The following is a 20,955-nucleotide window of genomic DNA, read 5'->3' on the forward strand; positions in this document are numbered from 1 at the left end:
TATAATGTGTTGTTGAATGACATTTCAATAACTGTCTTCACAGTTCTTTTCAAGCTACAGCTATATTCTTTATTGATTTCTACAGACAGAGCTGTGGTACAGTTACTCATGAGGCAAACACTTCATGTCTGTAATGTTGATAACAATTACTAATCATGCATTAACTCTTCACAAGTCATTTACATCTACCATTTATGCATGAAAAAACACTGCCTCTAAGAACTTTGAAGCTGACAAGTTAATCCTTTTCATCACTGGTTTGTATCTCAATTCTTAAATGACAGCATTATCCACAAAAGAAATGACTCTTGCTCTAAATGTGTTCAGCCAATTAATTACAGTCAGTTTTACTGAAACATAGGGGTTAAATGTGAGCATATGGGTTAAATGTGGATGCACCTTTTGATTTTTTTTTCTTCCCTAAAACTGGTATGACAATCTTTCTGAACTTCCCAAAACATTATCTTACAGGTAGAAAATGAGCCTGAATAATTTGAGAGAGAAGTTTAGTCGATCTTTTAACATTATTATAAATACATGAATGTGTGTAAACCTTTTTTAAAGTTATTATGTTGACTGTGGGCATTACAAGGTACAGCAGGAGTTTAAAGTTACTTCAATGTCACTAGTAAAACACTCCAACACAAGGAGAGGTGTTTCAGATGAGAGAACACTTCTTTTGACAGTTAATACATTTCTCAGGTTAATTAAGCTGTCTTTCAGGAAAACACAGAACTTCATATAGGAATATTAATAATTCTAGGTACTAGTCTTATTTGCATAACAGGAAATATTAATGTAATCACTTTGGAGTCAGTTTTTGAGGTTGAAACCTCTGCAAGAGGTTTTCACCCACTAATATCAGCAAAGCAAATCTTACTGACTTTGGTGACCTGGGATTAAACTTTAATCTCTTTGACAATGACATTAGAGAACTGTAGAATCAACCTTTATTCACACATACCTCCCTTTTTGGTTTTTCTGTACAATGCATTAATATCTGTATTATAATATGTACACCTCTGCTTCCTACATTGATCAACCCTTTCAGGGATTACAGGACATGTACTCTGTTCTGTTGTGTGTTGGTTTTTGTTTTTGCTTTTTTCCTCAGCTTTGGGGTCATTGCTACAGTATTTTCATTTTAGCAGTAAGAGAGCAGGGAAAAAGAAGCTTGAAGTCATACACACAGCTTGACAATCCTTCTTGCATGGAGATCTGTCAGCGAGGGCACAGCTCCATAGGAAATGCAAGTAATAAAATGCATAAGCCTGCAAGGAACCTATATTTTGGACATCTTGTATGATTCCAATTTTCTGTATACCCATGACAGCAATAAGACATGTGGCTGCTTACTGTGAGGTACAGGCATTATTAATATGATTATGTCTATTATGATCAATATATGCCATTGCTGTTTTGACAAGCTATTTAACTACTGGATACATAAAGCCTAATATAGGCCAGGCTTATTATACTTACCACCAATACAAAGTTTGAAGATTCACACATTTCTAATAGTTTTCTCATTTAATTTTAGTAAATGAGACACTTCAATGTGTACACAGGTCTCTCAAAAGTCTTCATTTTAGAGCCTCCACCAAGGCATAGTAGTCTGAATTTGCCTGGATTCAGATCAACCCTGGAAGGATCATCTGTCACACTCGCTATCTGTAAAGGAGAGAGAGAGAGGAGGGAATTGAAACATTAAGGAGGTCAGACTATAATTTCCTTCATCTGATGGTTTGTCTGTTTGTTATTTTGTTCACTGTTGGGTTTGCTTCTGTAAGTTTCTGTATTTCAAAATGTAATGTACATCAGGATTCTTTTCAGAAGGAAGGAAATCAGGTACCTTCCACAGTTCTGATCACTGGTACTAGAAGGGAGAAACCTTTCATACCAAATACTTATTCTGTCCCTATTTCCTACAATAACCTGAGGATATATACATCTTTACAACAGTAGTAAAGGAAAGAACAAAGAGCTTTCATCCTCCTTTAGAAATTGGTCTCAGGAGCCCTGTAACACTCTACACCAGGGGTGTCAAACTCATTTTCACCAGGGCCTACATCAGCCTCATAGTTGCTTTCAAAGGGCCGAATGTAAGTTTAGGACTGTATAAATGTAGAAGTTACATTTACACATTTACATTACACACCTGCTACATTCTGGATGATGACCAAAGCCCTCAAGATGTGACAGGTGATTGAAATAAAAAACACCTGTAATCACAAAGGTTGCAGAACATTAAATCCTTTTTGAAATGATGTTTTGTAACTGTGTGAATCAAATCAACTCAATTTATAAGAAAAACTAGTTTGGTGAGCTTTTAAACTAATTAAATCTGATTTCCAATTGATGCAGGCCTTGTGGCTGCCTGTTTTTTTAACAGAATTAATATGAAAGATAAGACATGGGTTCTTCTGTTAATATAAATTTAAAAATACATATTCACTTTCCTGAAAAAAAACCTTGGTAAAGGCTGTAATAAAAATTTGTCAGCTATTTGACATTAGAAGTTCTGTTTCTCAGTCATAATTCCTCCTCTGGTCAAGCAGATACTTCATTAATTAAATATGTTTGTATTTAAGAATTTATAATAGCTTTCTCCCAAATAGATTTTCTGGTGTCTAATAGTCACTCAGGAGAGTCTGACTTCTTTCTCATGTTTTTCCTTCCGCAGGAACATCGACTCAATCTGTCTTCCCAGCCAGCTGTCTTCACAAAACACACAGGACTTAAAACCTCTGTGACAGAACAGCAGAGCTGGACTGCAGGATCTTCCGATCTCTATGTTCCACTACTGCAAACTAAAGAAATGACTAATGTCCCCAGGCTGATCACTAGGAAAGGTCTTCATATATTTTGCCAATGGTTTACACAACCATTTTCTAGTGATCAGGATAATGTTTAAGATGAGGAATTCTTGGGAATGATCCTGAATCAAATAAATTAATGTGGTTAGATACTCCCAACAGTGGACACAGCAGCAGTTGCAAGCAGAGGCAAGGCAGACGACTCCACCCCCGCACTGTGAAATACAATTAATCCTGAGACAGGTGGGTCTGCCTTTATACATTAATTTACTAGTAAAACTTCTATTTCATTTACTTATTTCTATTCAATAGGTTCTCCAAACTACAAAACACCACCAAAACCAATCTGCAGAACCCGAACCATTATTCACTATCAACCAGCTTGCTGATATAAGTCTTTTATAAGAGGCTTTTCTCCCCTAGTCCTTCCCATTTGGGCATTTCTGGGTCAGCTGCCACTGTGCTAGGACATCTGAATGGCACACAGGCTGTCCTGCAAAGTCCTGCACATGTGACAGCTCCAGCTTCTTTGCTGGCTTGACCAGAAGGTACTTCCAGGTAACAAAGAGGCTGGCTGTGACCTTGCCCAGCTTTTATAGGGTGAGAGGCAGGAGGAGAGGCCTTTTCCCACAGACTCTTCGCTGCTGGCACTTGCTTGAGATTCCATACCTATTCCATTTAAGTGCACTAAAAAATTCAAGGGTTATTGAAATATTTCTTATGAAACTTGATTTATTTGTGAAATGTAAGGCACTGAAAGATACTACATAGATACCTTTCTGAAGCAGCTCCCTTTTCTTGTCTTTGTCAAATATATCTCACTTTTATAAGCTGTAGAATGATATCAGCTGTGCACTCGTATTTTATATGAACCCAAGGAGTGGATGATATTTATTTCTATATTAGTCCTATTGAGTTACCACAAATATTCATCCAACCTTAGGTGTCTACAACCACAGCTGCACCAGGAAGCACTTGCAAATACCAGTGGATTTGCTGGCAGCCCAAAGGAGGCCATGAGGTGCTTTGTGTACAAGGGGAGGTAAGAAGGAGCCAGGTTTGGCAGCTGCAGAAGGCAGCGAGCAGAAAGTGGAACCTGTGGTGGCTGTGACAGACTGGTGCTGACAGTCATTTGTTCCTCTGCTGCCGCTACTACAGCACGTTGCAGATGCTTGTTATGCTCTATCGTGTTAAGGCTTTCTTAACACAAACAGAGGACATGTCTGTCCTCATGTCTTGAGCATATTGCTGGCTTCTTTTTCATGCCTCTGTCTCCAGTTTCACAACAAAAATGCAGAAAAGTAGAAACGGCATTCGGTGTGTAGCTGCTCCCGAACAGATTTATGCCAGTCTTCCTAGAACAACTGCAGCATCCCGGTTTCTATTCCTGAGATAAAGTTCAGAAGTGTTTTTAAAAAATAAACCCTTTTTTTCTTCATGGAGACTGTCTTATAGGAAGACTTCTGGGCTTTGCTTTCTGTTTCAGGAAACAACTTCACTTTGTTTAATTTGCAAGTTCCTGTGTTTGAGCTGGAAAACTGTGTCTTCAGAGACCTATGGCCTTAAACTGAGCCCTGGAAATAGATTTTCTCATCCGTGTGTGCATGTATGCATGTATGTATGCATGTATGTATATGGCACTGTATATATACTGTATGCCAGCATTTTCTGAAGGGCATGGAATTATTTTCAGAGTGTATCTTTATTTCAGTTAGGACAGGAACATTGCTCAGAAGGTGCAGCTGAGGGTACACAACACATGGGTATTAGGGGATGTATGCACTGCTTGCTGCCTGTCATGTCACACGCGCCAGGCTATATGAGCATGTACTTGCCATTTGCCAAAGAGGTGACTTGTTTGTTTTTTTAATCTGCCATTGTGGTGTAGCCCAAATCCCAACAGAGCTTCACAAAGGAAGTAGGATGAGGATTACAGGACATTGCAGAAATTGTTCATTGATGTATCACACTTAATCATTGGATCCATTCTGAAGAATAAAAAGTATTCTTCGGGTGATGCTGCTCTTTCGCCACACGGCAGGCTGAAGCTGTGCATACTAGGAGTGATAAGAAATAAGGCTGTAAGACAAAGACGACTTGGGAACAGTCATAATTTCCAGTGAGTCGGTCACTAAAAAGAATACGAGACATATGGGAGATAATGCCTTTGAACTATAATGGGAGGATGAGCGTTTCCTAACCTAAGACCACTTGGCTGTATAACGACGTCTGTTCATTTCCAAAATTTAGGCCACATAGCTAACACAAGCAAGAAGTCCAGCACGTACCTGTATTTCTGCAAGTGTGAGATACAAGAAGCTCGGAAAAGAATTTTATGTATGACATTTCCATTCCCGTCGGTGGCCCGTCTCCAGCGGCGGGAGGGCCGGGGGCTTGGGGCGGAGATGCCCGGACCACCCTCCCCAGCCCTCCCGCCGCCGGCGACGCCGCTCGCTCAGTGCCCATGTGCGGGCGAGCGGCCGGGACATGCTCACTGGGCGGGCACCGCGCCGCGGCTACCGCACATGCTCACTTGGCCGCGGAGGGCACCGTCGGAGGTAGGGGCTCGCTCTGCCGCCGGGGGAACCGCGCTTTCGCTCCGACCGGACCGCGACATGCTCCGCCGCCCGTTCCCCGGTCGCCACCGGCTCTAATCGTGGCGGGAGCGGGGGAGGGCGCCGCGGCGGAGCGTCTGGCGGTGAGCGCTGGGCAGCGGCGGTGAGGCCGTGGCGGTGGCGGGGCTGCGTCGGGCCCGTGCCCCCGGTGGGGTGGCGGACGCGGAGGAGGGAGGGTCCGGCCCGAGAGCCGCGTCCCCGCCGAGCAGCAGCTGCCCAGGCGCCCCGTCAGCACCTCGGCCAGCGCCGGTGGCGGCGGGGCCGGGCCGCGGCGATGGGTCCGGGGCGGCCGCCGGCGGGGCTCGGGGTGTTGCCCCGAGGGGGAAGCGGGGCGTGCGGGGAGCCCCGCTGCTTCCCTCCGCCCGCTCTGCCCCCGGCGCGCCGGCAGCACGGAGGCCGCTCTCTCGCCGGTGCTGGGGCCGGCGGGAGGCCTCGGCCCGGGCCGGGGAGGCGAGGAGGCCGGGAGAGGGGTAGGGGGCGGCGGGGACAGATCCGCGACCGTCGCCGGGAGAGGGCTTTGCGGGGGCTGCAGCTCCCGGGGTGGGCTGAAGCATCCCGGTGCCTCCCGGAGGTTGGGGGCTGGAGGGAGAGGGAGGCAGCCACTGCCCCTTAACAATCATTTAAAATAAATAAATAAAATAAAAGCGGAAAATGCAGGCGGTGCTGAGGCATCCGTGAGGTTTCCGCTGGCCTCAGGAGACCACCTGGGAAGTATCTGCGGGATGGGAAACAAATGGGAAGTGCCTGGGGTGTCGTGCAGCTGCAGCCAGGGGCAGGTGGGGCTGTCTCTGGCCGAAATACAGGCTCGGCCCCTGGCCTTCGGGGTGCATGCTCTTGCCCATGAGAAGTTAAAACGTGAAACTGAATGAGAAGTTAAAATATTAAACTGAACACAATGTAATAAAGGACAGTATTGCAGGTTGTGTTTAGTCATCTTTGCGAGGCCTTTTCAGTGTTGACTGCAGCGAGAACACGTTGTGCAAAATTGCCATTTGTTTTTAAATTCTGTAGATAAAATTAAATTTGCAACCTTTCGTCTTAACTAGTGTTGAAATGATTGCTATTTTATCTGTGCGAGGTCACGGGGGGCTTGCAGTTCTCTGCCCTGCTGAGTGACTGGTCACATTTGTCCATACTTAATGCAGTTGATCCATGACATGTTTGGTGAGGAATTCTGTTTTCAAGTTTCTGAGAATTTTGAGTTAGGCAACCTTTGAAGGACATAATGTTCATTTCTTAAACACACTGGAGCAAACTTGCTTTTAAATCTGTTCCTCACTCTCAGTCTCTTAACTCTGGGAAGCTACTTGACTCTCAGAAAACTGCCTAAATTGGTTCCATATGAGAGGTACACCTCTACAGACTTTCTCTCACAAGGCAATTAAGATCAAATTTTTAAAAAAAAGACCCCAAAAATATTTGTTTACTTTTTGTAGGTATGTGTTCCCATTTGCCATATCTAGCCCTACTAAAATAAAACTCTTTTCTTTTGCCATAGGTTGAAGATTTCTCTGAAGCTTTATCTTCAAGATGAAGTTCTTACTAGTGGTTTTCTTTTTCTTATCGTTCTCCTTATGGGTTGAAGAAGTCTGTTCCAAAGAGAAGTCTTCAAAGAAAGGAAAGGGGAAAAAGAAGCAGTATCTGTGTCCATCGTATGTTCCTTATTTCTTTTATGCTTTTATATGATGGTGATCCTGCCATATTTTTATGTGTTGAAATTATGTGGCAATTGAAGTAGAAGGTGATGCTTTCTCCTGAAAGAATGGGGCTCTGGGTGGGAATAAGAGGAAGAGGGTTTGACCAGCATCATAATTAAGTTCTGTCAATCAGTGTGTTTCTTCTGCAGCAGGTCTTCTGTTTTAATGGAAGGAAAAATCTAACACATAGTAAATAATTTCTTTCTTTGCAGGGGATTCCAGCCTATTTATGGGGACAAAGTAATGTAGCCCCATAGTGCTATGCTGTCTAGCACTGTGCTGCAGGTATACTGAGAAAAGCAAGGAGGATGCAAACCCGTCGTACTGAAATTCAGTTTCTCGTTAGCTTAGTTCTGTAAGAAAAGGCTTGTCCTTCACACATTCTCACTGTGTGTTGGATAGAACTAATGCCTTCAGCACCTTCAGTGATTTACAGTGCTACAACATGGAGGTGGATTGACTGTTGCTGTAAGGCATGCCCTTATGGAATAGTCTCTCTGTAAAAGTACAGAAATTAAAATCTGTGTTTGCCCAGATGATTAGAGAACCTGTTCTGGGCACCTGTGATTACTTGATGTTAAAAATACTGCCTCTTTCTAATGCCTACCACGTTTTAGGTTGTGATCCATAGGACAATACAAAAGTTTTATTTTTGAGGGCCTCTTTTGTCGTTTTCTTGGCCAGCCTTGCTTATCTTTTTATTGTTATGCTGTAAATATCTGAGGACAAGATCGATGAAGTACAATAAGTTGCCAATAAGCAAAGAAAAGCACTGTGCCTGAAATAGTAGAATTGTTTAGGCAAATTTAAAACACATTTATTCTTTGATCATAAAAGAAGAAGACTGAAAGATGAGACTGGCTATTTAACATTAATAGACTTTTTCCAAAGAAAATGTAAAAAAAAAAAAGTAAAATAACCAGACAGAAGCAATGTTTGAAATATACTTTTTAAAGTTCCCACTCTTTTTAAGTGTTGGCAGTGATGTTTATTTGCAACCCAAAATCTTTAGAAAGCTTCTACATATGATGTTTTCATTCTTTTTTTTTAATATCAAACCTGAAAAATGAGATATATCTTTGCATTTGAATACAGTAAGATATGAGTCTCAAATGTGATCATGATACATCTGAAGTGACCCCTACCCATTTTATCCCCTTTGAACAGCTAAGTTGAGCTCTGTCTGGAGCCTTTGATCTGAGCTACTGTGAGGATTTGTAGCAAAGAGAGAAATGTCATAGTTCCCAGGACGGGCGTAAGCACTGAAGTCCGCAGAAACAGAGTTACACAGCTGGGAACTGAATCCAGATCTTCCATGGTCTCATGGAAGCAGCCAGGATTTCCCCCCTCTTCTTGACTTGGTTTTAATTAAAATTCAAAACTTTGATGTCATTTTATCTTGATTAAGTGGGTAGTTTTTTGGTTTGTTCATTGTTTTTTTTTCTCTTAAGTACAGTATTTCATGGTACTCTCTTCTTTGCGATAACAGTTGACTTTACAACCATTATATATGTCATTTGTTGCCAAAAGACTTGAAAAGCATTGATTAAATGCTATAATTTGTGAAGCGATACTTTCATGTTCCAGTCACTAGCGAAATCCGGTGTTTGTCTGATGTATCACATGTCCAGTGTTGCTAGCTAGAATTAATTGCCATATCAATTAGTCCTACTGGATTTTCTGAATAATGAACAAGTTGTCTGTATCTTACTTGGCTGAAGTTCATGGCCTGAGAGACAACCACCTGTAATGGCATGGTTGCAGGACTGCTGGTTTCGTGGCTGGCATCTAGAAGACCTCACATATGAATGAGCAATGAAAGTCAATTCTGTCTTGCAAAAAATTATCTAATGCTTTCTTCACCCAGTCTACTGGTGGCAAACTTTTACTCGTCAACATGTTTTTTATAATCTTTCACAAAACTTCATTACCTCATGACACTTTGCATTATAAAAAAGGCTGCCTATGCTTAGTAGTTTTTTTCCTGTGGGGAAAAAAAAAAAGTGAGGAATCTTTCCTCAGAAACAAACAAAACACACAGTGGAGTGGAATTAAGTAACACGATAAGGATTGACCAAAAATATTCTCAAAGGAAGTGGTTGAATGAAAAATTTACTAGTAAAGCACCAAAGAAATAATTTAGAAGAATGCAGTGTATCTTATTTAAAGAAAGTAAACTGGATTTTGCATAATTTATTAAATTGAATAATACAAATTTACAAGTTACAGTCTTAATCTACCTTTGTTCTACATTGGCTACTAGTACAATAAAATTCAAAGCTTAATTGTAACAAATTATTGTCCTTTGTTTCCTTACAGCATGTGAAAAGCTAAACTTTATCTCCTCAAGAGAACAAAAACCCACACTATTAATTACATAAGGAACAGTCTTCTCTTTGCAAACTTTATAATCAAATTCAAATGTATGCAAATAATTTTCCAGGAAAGATTCAGGCTTGATCTGATGTTTTTGCTTGAGTTCCTTAGTTTGATGTTAAGAAATGGATGGTTATAAGACTGGTTTGGGACTTCAGCATGAATTTGTTTGTATGAAAACTGTGCATACTTGAACTTTTCCTTTTATGGCTCTCCAGAATACAAGCCTTTCACCAAATGTGCCCCTCTGGCATCAAATTAACTACTAATAGAATAAGCTGAAAACAATCTGATTAGAAACACCATGAAAAGTTCATTATTGTCTCATAAACAGATATTTGCTTCCATCAATTAGGAGAATTCTATTTTGTGTCTTAGAGCAAAACCTCTTACTTGTGATTATTCATAACACTGTAATTCTCAGTGCATTATGTGACAGTGGCTTGACTGGCCATCTTATTATCTTTTATTTCTGAAACTGATTTTCCCAGATTTTTTATCAAGTAGTTTCATGAAGCCGATGCTTAAACACTTGGTTCTTATTTTAATTTAATGATTGCTCAGAACAGATGTAAGATTTCACATCTTACATTTAGATCATTTTCATTCTTACCTCAGGCTTTCCAAATGAAACATAGAGTAATTATACTTGTGTCTGATTCCTGAATGTTTGTTGATTAACAAAGAAATTTATATCTTGGGCCTAAAATCCTATAATAGGGAGTATTGCAGCATAAATCTGAGAAGCCAGCTGCCACAGATGCATAGTGCCATAAAATCTACAGCTTTAGAGTAACAAAGCTCTTGCCTTTTGTATCCATGGAAAATATTTAAAAAACCCAAACAGGTCCACCTCTTAGCTTATTTTGAAATTCACTATACTAAATACAGATGATTTCAATATAGCTACAGATGGAATTAGTCACTTTATCTCTTTCTTGATGGTAGACTACCCATCAGCTGTATTACCTCTATTACTTAGTTCTTATTAATTTCGTCATAGTTTCTCGTAATACCTGTTTATGATAAACATGTTGGATGCTTAGGTGTGACTTTTTCTCAGAGCACTGCTGAGAAATGTTTTTCCTTTTCTTAAATCATAATAAATACTTCAGTTATTTTATGTTGTTTGAGCTACTGCTGTTATCCCCACAATCCTTAGTAGCCCAGAATAGCTCTACTCAAAACTACTTGTAAGATCTCTCGACAAATGAAATTATAAGGAAAGGGAAGTTTGGTTATGACTGTGTTGTAGAAGGCATAGGGATGTAAGAGTGTCAAACAGCAGCTAACAAAATCAGTTCTGACTGTGCTCATAATTACAACTATCCCTGTTAATTATAGTTCTATTATGACTCTGCTGTTCACTTGCACAGTGTTCACTTCTGAAGATCCCACAGCATCTCTAATGCTACGGCAGTGTTGAGAGTATGACCTCAATCCCATTCTTTTGTCTGGAAATCAGGACTGTGCTTTTAAAATAGCATCCCTCCTCACCTTTATGCATTTTTTCCATGTGGAGGCTTATGTCCATGTAGAAGATTAACTAAAAGCTGTAGGATATCTATAGAGACTCTTTACCCACAAAGCAGGAATGCAAATCATATTTTGGCGTGTATTCAGTAAAGCGTATCAGCTACTTCAGAAACTGTGAAATGGCCCTCTAAGCCCTCCAGAAAACATGGCTTGTGCCATCTGCCAGGGCAGAAGCTTAGAAAGGTCACGGATACCAAGGTTCAATAAACAGCTTCCTTTAAAAAATAACAACAAAAGACTGGAACTAGGGGAAAAAAGCCTTTGATGTGCTTAAAACAGAGAGTTTTATGAAAGCCTGTCCTAAAATGTCTCTTGGTTAACTGTCAGTTTCTGACAGACTCTTCCCGTAAAGACTGAAGTAGAAGTTCAAAGTGTATCTTGAATCCTCTTCATCTTCCCATGGACAAGGATTTTTTTAATTATGTCAAGTGTTCGGATATACGTGGCCTCTATATCTGTAGTACGTGATCATCTCCAAAATGTAAATGATGGGCAAATGGAATCACTTCTGTCTTCATTCCCATCTTGTGGAAGACGCTGTTGATTGTTTGTGAACATTTTTATTTTTAGGCATGATGGGAGGGTTGATACAGTTTGTGGGAGAAGATGTAATGAAGTTGAAAGAAAAGCCTGAATCTGGTTGTAGAAACAGTAACATCTCACAGTCATTCTGAAGATAAGTACATTGCAGAGCCCAGGTCTGGTTTCTATAAAAATTCTTTTGCCTTATAGTTACAGCAGTTTGTCAATGGTTTAATTATTCCGTAACATGTAACTCTCCTGGGAAGCCATGATACTGGACAGACAGGGCCACATTCCAGGAGGTTTGGGAATTTGTTTTCACAGTGGATAAACTTGCTGGGGAGTAAAAGATAAAGCTATGTAAGCAAAACCCAACTTCTCTTGTAAAACAGTAATTAGGCGTAGTAGGCTGGTTCTCATTCAGTAATTCATCCTCTCAGTGAGCAGTGTTTATTCTAAACGCTGTAGTGATGAGACACTACAATCATCTGGTAAAGTTACAGACTTTGTATTTCGTATGTAGCCTCTGGACTGAGAAAATACTTGGATCTGCACGTTAAATCATATCCCCTAAACCTAAGTGCAAGGAAAACCACAAGACTAAATTCTGTTCTCAGCTCCACCAAATGTGTCTTTGAAAGACATGTTACACAGAATGTACCTCCACCTATACCACCATACAAGGTGGTTACATTTTACCAAGATCCATGTATTACCTCAGCATTTGGAAAAAAAGACTGGGACAAGGAACTGATGTGGATATATTTTTTTTAAATGCCTGTAGTTCTGCTTAAACCTTTGGATGCTGATCATTTTTCGTGTCTGCATGCGATCGCAGAACACAGCAGGACACCTGTTATGCACAAGGGTCACTTGGGTGGTGACTTTGGTTGGATGCAGAGATGCCTAAGCTTGGAGCAAACATGCTCATTTTAAGAAAAGGAAGCACAGTCAGCTTGCTGTGAGCAGTACTAGTCAGGCTGGATGAAGTACCATCCTAACCTGGTTCTGCTGGTTTGGGAGCTGTCGTCTCTACGGCGGGCAGATGAATCAGCTTGCTTTTCTCAAGTTTAGAGAATAATAAGAAGGCACTTCAGATGACCACATAAGCACTCCTTAAGGTGTCTGACCCTGGCAATGGTGAATGTGAAGCCACAGCTGGACTTCGGGGGTTTCTGATAGACAAAGACTGAAGTAGTGATGCTAACTGAGCTATTCACACCACACAGCTTCAGAAAGGTTACTTGCTTACTTTCTCACATTAGGAGACTCTGCTTTTTGATCTGTCTACAGTAGGAGATGAAAATTGTGAGTTATTTCACCCCCACAATTCAGGGTTTGCAATTCAGGATGCCCAATATGGGTTTCTGTTTCAAATTCCACTATGAAGGCACCTTTATCTTTGTTCACCACATTGCATTACCTCCAAATTTAGGTACTGAAGTTACATATCTAATTTAAGTGCTTAGCTGGAGATCACTCAGAAGAATTCTATAGTATTTCGTTGATTTGTATTAACCTGTTTTTATGCTTTGAGTTATTGCACTCAGAAAATAAAATGCCTGCAAATCAGAACACTGATAGTTTATATCAGGGAAATAGTACTTACAATATATGGTGAGATGACAGATACAGCATTTCCTGAAACTTATTCCTAACATTCTCAGATATGCGCTGCCATGTTACATGGCTAGGTTGTCAGTTTTCATCACATAGATTAGATAAACTGTACTAAAATCTGTTGTTTCGGCATTATATAGGAAATTTTGCTGGAGATAACTGAACAGTGTGAGTTGAAATGTATATTTTTATACCTGTCAGACAGTAATCTAGAACTATGTGAAGGCAAAGCTCAATGGTATGCTATGCAAGCTATGCACTCTAAGCAAACACCATCAACAGACTAAGCACACTGCCTGGCTGCCTGGGCTGCAGTGCATCATAAGATGGCATGCAAAGATGTCCCCGTGACCCGCTTTTCTCGGTTCTTTTTAAATTGTCATGCCATAAGTATAAAGTATATTCATGTTCTCTTCTAAAATTAAAGCTTCATCAGCATAATGAGATCTTAAGAGTAGGAACCAGGGCAGTAGGTGAATTAATACAACAGCAAAGGTTCTACCCCATTGTGTAGAATATTGTATATATTTTTTTTCTCCAGTCATCCTCCTGTAGCACCGCATGTGATGAGGGCTCCTTGTAACTTCAGTCAGCTCTGAGAGACTAAATGTCATGATAACCAGAGAGATATAATATCTTCTGACACATTTGCTTAACACAAATGTAAGGAAGCTATATTAATTTCAAACAAGGGTAATATATGCTGCCTTTTGCCACGCATATCTGCTTATCTGAACTTCTGGATTTTGATTATTAAATTATGAAAATAATGATCTGTTGCCATCAATTGAAAATGTTAATCATTCTTCAAAGGCAATGATAAAATGTGTAGAGATGTAGTGGAAGAGGAGATGAAGACCTTACTGCATACCCTGTGAAATGCAGTATTTAAAGTCTTTCTTTTAGTTATCGATATCAGAAGTAACCTCCCAAAGACCAGAGAGAGGCCAGTCATATCACACAGAGATGTTATGCTGAAAGACTAACCATACTTTGTTGCATGTTTTTTTTCTGGCTTTTGAGGACATTGTTTGTATAAGTGAGAACACTTTTGAGAATACTGTTGGGGATTTTTATTAGTATTTTATTTTTTCCTCTCCCAAGGAAAAACAAAACAAAACAGAACAAAAACATTTTTTTCCTCCCAGAATTGTTACTTAGGCAAAATTCTTTTTAAGGCAATTTCTAGTTTTACTATTACTTGCTTTTAAATTCCCTGTATAGCAACTGTGAGACTTCCATTGCCTTACCCCTTGGTATTCACCATGTCTTGCTTAGAACTCATCAATTACTGTGAGGAGTGCCACTGCATTTCCATTTCTTAATGCTTTCCAGCAGTTCCACATACATTCAATGCAAGTTGAAATAAATATATTAAAATTGCAATGCATGCTGCAACTGGTGGAAATCTAAGGGTAATCTTAGGCTAGTTATCAGCTTTTCACAAATGTGAAAATTGTAGGTTGAATAAGAAAAAGTGGTAAGTAACTTCTCAATTGGTTTGAGTATTGTTAGACAGGAATCAGACAGCCTTTAGGAAACTGAAGCACTGCTTCTTTCAGGAGGGAGATCTCAGCTCAAATTCTTTTCCTTTTATGTAGTGTACACATTTGCCTGCCATTAATTCATTCCATAATGGCTGATTAAGCAGAAATAGTAGTGGCTTTAGGTAGATATGTTAGCAGCATGAATAGTCACAGCCTGCTTCTCCAGGTGCCTAACCCATCCCATTCACTGTTTCCTTAATTCATTCTGCTCATCTGTCACTCTGAAAGTAGCATAACTTCTTAACTCACCAAAAGCTACACATGTGACTTATTGATTTACAGGTGGAATTTAACAATTTTGATCAACAAGGCTGCCTGAAGGAAACACTGTCCTGATGCTCTTTAGTCACGGGTGCTGTTCAGTGCTGGTAGTTCAAAGACAGCATGTTGTAAAGGACCACAGTGAAAATATAACTGATATGCAGCAGAGGGTTTTTCTTCTAGTAGCTATTCCAACCATTCTGTTCAAATTCACCTTTAAAAAATAGCAATTACTGAGCCTCTGTTCTCCCAACTCAAAACAGCCAATGCTTTTTTATATCACTTGGGTTTTGTATGAATGAGGATAAATGTGTGCACATTAGACTCGTGTAAGTTCAAGATACTACCCAATAACTTACGGAAGATGTAATCATGATGTTCTTTACCGGAAGGCAGGGCTGCCATCTGTTCTTCATCCCATCACTGTCTTCCCAGTGCAATGAATCTCCTTTGCCTAGTTCATGGATGACTTCTGAACAGACATGTATGTTAACATACTTCTGCAGTGCAACTCTGATCTCATGGAACTACAGCCTTATTCCTCTTACTTGAAGAGATAAATAAACCTGTCAGCTGTATTTGGCTGTCTTTTGCTGTTCGATGCTCACTCATTTCATTTCTCTGACTTCTTTTCCTCATTGGATTTGACAAGCATCTATATTTAATTTATGTGTCCATGTTATCCCATGTGGTTCAAATTACCATCATCACTATTTAATGAACTTTTTTGTATAATCCATAGCAGATTTTAAAAAAATTTTTTTAGATAGGACTGAAGTTTGTTCATTAGTTTTTTTGTTTTGTTTTGACATTTCATTAATACTGGGCATATATGATTTAGAAAGGAACCCTATTGGTTGCGCTAAGGAGACCCTGCTTTCGTAAATATAATTTCTCTATGCATCTGATGTAGATGTTTTAAATGTTAAGATGTGCGACCTTCAAGGAAGCAGTGCCATGAACCTTCTTGTATATGATATAGTACTGTGTTGCTTACCTTTTTAACAGTTAAATGAACAGTCTTTCCTGTTTTGTTCCTGCTACAAAATAGAAAATAATCTTAACATTTAAATTTAAGTTCTACTATAGTCAAATTAGTGGTAACTGCAAAAAAGCATACAAAGTTGGTGTATGATATTTCTGTAGCAAAGTGTTCATTGGCAAAAGTCATGACTGAAAACAACACGAATCTCAAAATTACAGAAATAAATTAGTTTCTTTGCATAATGGTCCAGATCAAGTCAAATATAAAAGCTATAAACACAATCCCGGGAGAATTGTTTGAAGGTGAATGTATCAATTATTTGAGAGAGTTAGAACACCTATTACTCTTTAATCATTCTGATAGTAGGTTAGCAGATGTTTATTGTATACAGAATAAGGACATACTAGTGGAAGTTAACATATGATACTAAAAGTGAAAAGTTCCGCATTTTATTAGTGAACCTTTTATCTCGGGATAAGTTCTGATAGAAAAAGTGGTTCAACTACGTGGTTGTTAAGTGTCACACAGGTTTCAGCGTGTTCGCAAGAGATGGGTGGGGAATTAATTATATACTGCAGCCATTTAATGCTGCCTCACAATTTTTTCTTGTCCTGTATGTTATAGTTCAAGCTATACTCATGCATACACCCTTTTTGGTAGCTACATCTTTGGGCAACCTTCAGAATTCATGCTAATCCTGCTAGTGAGTAGTTTGAAATTTCAGGGAAGTTTGAGTGGTTATTTGCTGTCATAGCTGAGTTTAGACATGTTTTTCTCCCTTACGTATAACATCAAGCAAATACAAGCAACTAGTTAAACAGGTATGTAGCTTTAGGTTTCATAAATGTCCTGAATACAATAGGGAAAACAGAATTCTGCTTATTTTGTTTCTGAAGGATAAAATGCTCAAAGGGTGTCAAGGAGACTATGACAGAATAAAGTGCCGTTATGTTTACATAAATGGTTGACGTGTTTTTTGATAATAGGGATCTCCTTCAGAGATCTGTTTATCTGTCTTAGCTATTAAGTGTTAATCGAGGAGATTAAATCTCATTGTGGAGGCATAGCAAATGCTACCTCGTCAGCAGATCTTATTCAATTGCATGATTTGTTTCCTTATGGTTTGAGTTAAAACAGTTGCTTTTAAAGGTGGGGTTATTCATCAGAGCTCTGCAAGAGCTGGGTTCTGCTCATCTCCAGTTTTCAATCAAACAGTGATATCATGCAATGGTGACAGTTATTAATTAACTAGTTAATTAATTTCCCAGTAGTCAATAAGGAAGTTGCTGAACGGGAGCTACTATAATTTGGCATCTTAAAATCAGGAGATCTGATACATTCAAATGGCTTTTTTTTTTTTTTTCTTTAACTATCTAAAAGCCTTCTAGAGAGTTAATATTTTCTTCAATACATTTTTGAATAATGCAGAAGTCCCAGAGGACATGACAGAGACTGGAGGATGAGAAGAATACTAGAAATGAACGTAGATGTTATAAAGAATAATCCATAAGTCTGTTAGCTGACATTGATCTGGGAATGAATAATGAAAAAAAGAAATTAAGTAGGGTAAAGTAAACAACAACAACTGATACTCATTATAGAAAACATTTAGGAAATAAACAGGATCATTTTAAAAAATATATTAATGCATTTGTTTGCTGGAGGTAGTAGTGTTGATGTATATGACTTATGCCTCAGTAGGATGTTTGTCTTTACATGGCATCTTGGTCACTAAATTATAATGACAGAAAGTCAGCAGAGTAGTCATCATAAAATGGATGGAAAAGTGATTACAAGACAGGATTCAAAATTGGAAAACATCACTGGGCAGGTTCCACAGACAACACATAAATTCATTTACATGACATTATCAGGCTGCTGGGTGCTTAAAGTACATGCGGCAGGGACTGATGCTCCCTTATTGCTTTTTATTACACTCCATTTCATGTTACCCTTGTAGCTACATTTACTTGTCACAGGTTCTTTTTAATTTTAGTGATGGTTTTTAATTTAACACCCAACACAATAACAGCCAGGTAAATGGAGATGTTTAAACCCCCCCTACAAAACCAGAGGAGAGACCAAGGCCTCATTTCCTATAATGAAGCTTTTGTTAGCACTTGACAACGACACGACGTGAGGGCTCCAGCTCTCTGTGGAGGAGCTGGCGCAGGCAGGCGAGAGCCGGGGCTGCCAAAAGCCTCGGCGTGGTTTGGCACCTGCAAAGTGCCCGTCAGGTCAGTTACATTCTAATCTGACAGCCGCTAAAAATAGTTCAGGTGGCTGCTTTCTACTCATGAAGAAATCACATCCCTCTGGATGTTTATATTAGAAGGGAGAGATTAAGGAATTATTGTTTATTTCCTTCCACGTTTACAGTTAAGAGTATATAGGAGAGCTTTCATGTTTGTTACAGTTTCTTGAAAAATACTGAAACATCACAAGGAAAGGACAGTGTACAGTGTGGAATGTGAAAATATGGAACATGTGTTACTCATGAAAAGGCATTTATGGCATGACTTTAAAATTACTTAAGTTTAAGCACACAGTTGTTTCTGTCTTAATAGTAACTAATGCATGGGGTTTTTTTTTTACAGCCAGCAATCAGCTGAAGACCTTGCAAGAGTACCTGCCAATTCTACCAGCAATATCTTGAATAGGCTATTGCTCAGTTATGATCCCAGGATAAGACCTAATTTCAAAGGTTTGTCAGATATTTCAACCTTCTTTTTAATATTTGGAATTTAACTTTTGCTCTTTTCACACATAGAAAATCTACATTGAGATAATATTCACAACCTGAATTGTGAATACAGTTATTCAATCTTTTAAAGATATGTTAGTAAGACAGCTTACACACTTTGGGATTTCAAATAGGTGATTAATTTAAACACATTTTCTGACTTCAAAACATCTCCTTGGTAGGCAAATATTGTAGAAGTCTTCCATGTAGGCAAATGTGATTTTCTTAGATATGCAGAAAACATTGGAATACATATTCTCCAAAAATAATAATTTATACAGCTGTAAGTCATGCTTTCCAGGAACTAGATTATTTCCCTGCTGGAAAAAGACATAGACAATTTTATTACTTTGCAGAACCTGCAGCTTGCATTTAATTATATGTACAGTAAGATATTTTAACATGCATATCAATAGTATGAGAAATTTGGAAATCTATAATCTTTACTGTACTTTTGCAGAGACCATTTTCAGATGTTCTGTTTAACTAAGTTTTATAAATATATTAAAACCTCTGTTCTCGGCAAGTGTCTTGCTTCTTTCTTATTTTCTGTAGAATCGTATTTATATGTTTTCAGCACTGAGCCTTGTCATGAAGAATAAATGTCCAGCCCCTGCTCTACCTGTTCTTCTGCATGATCAGCTTGTAATCACAAAGCATGTTGCAGATTTCTGTAATCACAAAGCACATTGCATATTTCTTTATATTTTTGATAACCCTACTGTCAGTCTGTTAAGAATCAAGATGGAAAGAAAAGGGAGGACAAGCAATGTTAACTCACAGGGAGGTGGAAGAAAAAGAACATTTTCTGACAAGTGGTTTGCCCATGTTATAACATTCCTCACACATGGCTGATTTTCTTGGATGGCAGTTCCTATTCAAATCTGGAAGAGATAGTACACTCTTGGCTACTAGTGATGTGGTGGGTGCTCTGACACATGCATCGGGCACTAAGCAGAGTATTATGCTGATTGTATAACCAAAAGCACCACACATAACTGGTCTGATTTAAAAATTAAAAAAAAAAAAAAAAAAAAAAAGAAAAATTAAAACACCGAGCAAAAGAAACTGCTTTGATGGAAGAAAGTGAAATTGTATTTTAGTGATTTTCTGGTGACCAAAGAGAACTTGCTGAGTTTGAATTTATGTATGAAATGTACACTAAAGTATTGTATGCAGACAAGCAAACTATTAGATGTGGCATACATTACTTTGTATTTGCTGAATTAGTCAAAATAGTCTGCACATATTCTTATATTTCTTTATTGCTGAAAATAGGAAGAATTCCACTGAATTAAGTACTCATAACAGTGTAAATGAGATCAGATGCATGCATCTAGTGTACATACTGACAATCTCAACATACAGGTGCTAAATAAAACCAGTGGACCAAAATTAGTTTTCACAACCACCAGGCCACTTCTCCCTGCTTCGTGATAACTCTCTGTTAACACCAGATTAAATGACTGCCAATCAGTTCCCACAGGGTGACAGAGGGCAGATGTAGCAGCTGTCACACCATCCCTCTTCAACTACAGGAATCCTGGCTGTGGAAAAGAGGAAAAAAATCCAGTCCGTGTTAATATCTTCAGAGCTGCTGGCTTCTAGACATTTTTCTTGGCACATTCATAACCACTGTAAAACGGAACAGCTTTCCAGCTCTCTTGCACCAAAGCAGGGTAGCTGTGAAAGCTGCAGGAAACAATTTTTGTCTGTCTGTATTCATACTTTACAGTTATGTACTTGACTTGCATATAGAAGTATCCTCTTAGAATATAAATAAATATGTCATCATAAATCATAAACAGGCAATTTGGCTTGATAGATCATCCTTATAACCTTGACAGTTAAAAGTGCCTGCCACTAGAAATGTGAATTGCCTCTACCTATTACACTGTGTACAAAGGTAGTACTGGATAATGCATGCTTTGATAACAGAAAATCATGGAATTTGAAAATTATTCAAATTTATGATCTGTGGAATGCTTTAAGCTTAGCACTCTAGACTGAGGAATTTTTTTTCTGTTTTCTTATCACTAGGTTGAAAAGAATTTTTGACTTCTATTGACTTTCAGTGGAAATAGATCAAACCACAGCTTTTGAAAACTGTGTATATACTAGCTTGAAAAGATAAAATGGTATGACCCTATAAAAAGCCATTTCATATTGTGATACCAGTATTAAGGAGCTTTAAAAGAAGGATGAGGTACCTTTACTGGATTGTGCAGTTCACTAGT

General features: G+C 38.9%; 1 protein-coding gene across 1 annotated transcript in view; it reads left to right on the forward strand.

The window, feature by feature from the left end:
- Nucleotides 1-6,961: 6,961 nt before the first annotated feature.
- GLRB (glycine receptor beta) overlaps nucleotides 6,962-20,955 on the forward strand; it is a gene marked incomplete at both ends in the record, with an annotated part of 44,309 nt that continues 30,315 nt past the window's right edge. Inside the window, 2 exons of the mRNA XM_082050812.1 lie at nucleotides 6,962-7,083; nucleotides 18,573-18,679. Of these exons, the coding sequence (XP_081906938.1) occupies nucleotides 6,962-7,083; nucleotides 18,573-18,679 (229 nt within the window). The remainder of the gene's footprint in view (nucleotides 7,084-18,572; nucleotides 18,680-20,955) is intronic.

The sequence above is a fragment of the Streptopelia decaocto genome (assembly GCF_964273445.1).
Source record: "Streptopelia decaocto genome assembly, chromosome: 4".
In the NCBI taxonomy this organism is placed as follows: Eukaryota; Metazoa; Chordata; class Aves; order Columbiformes; family Columbidae; genus Streptopelia; species Streptopelia decaocto.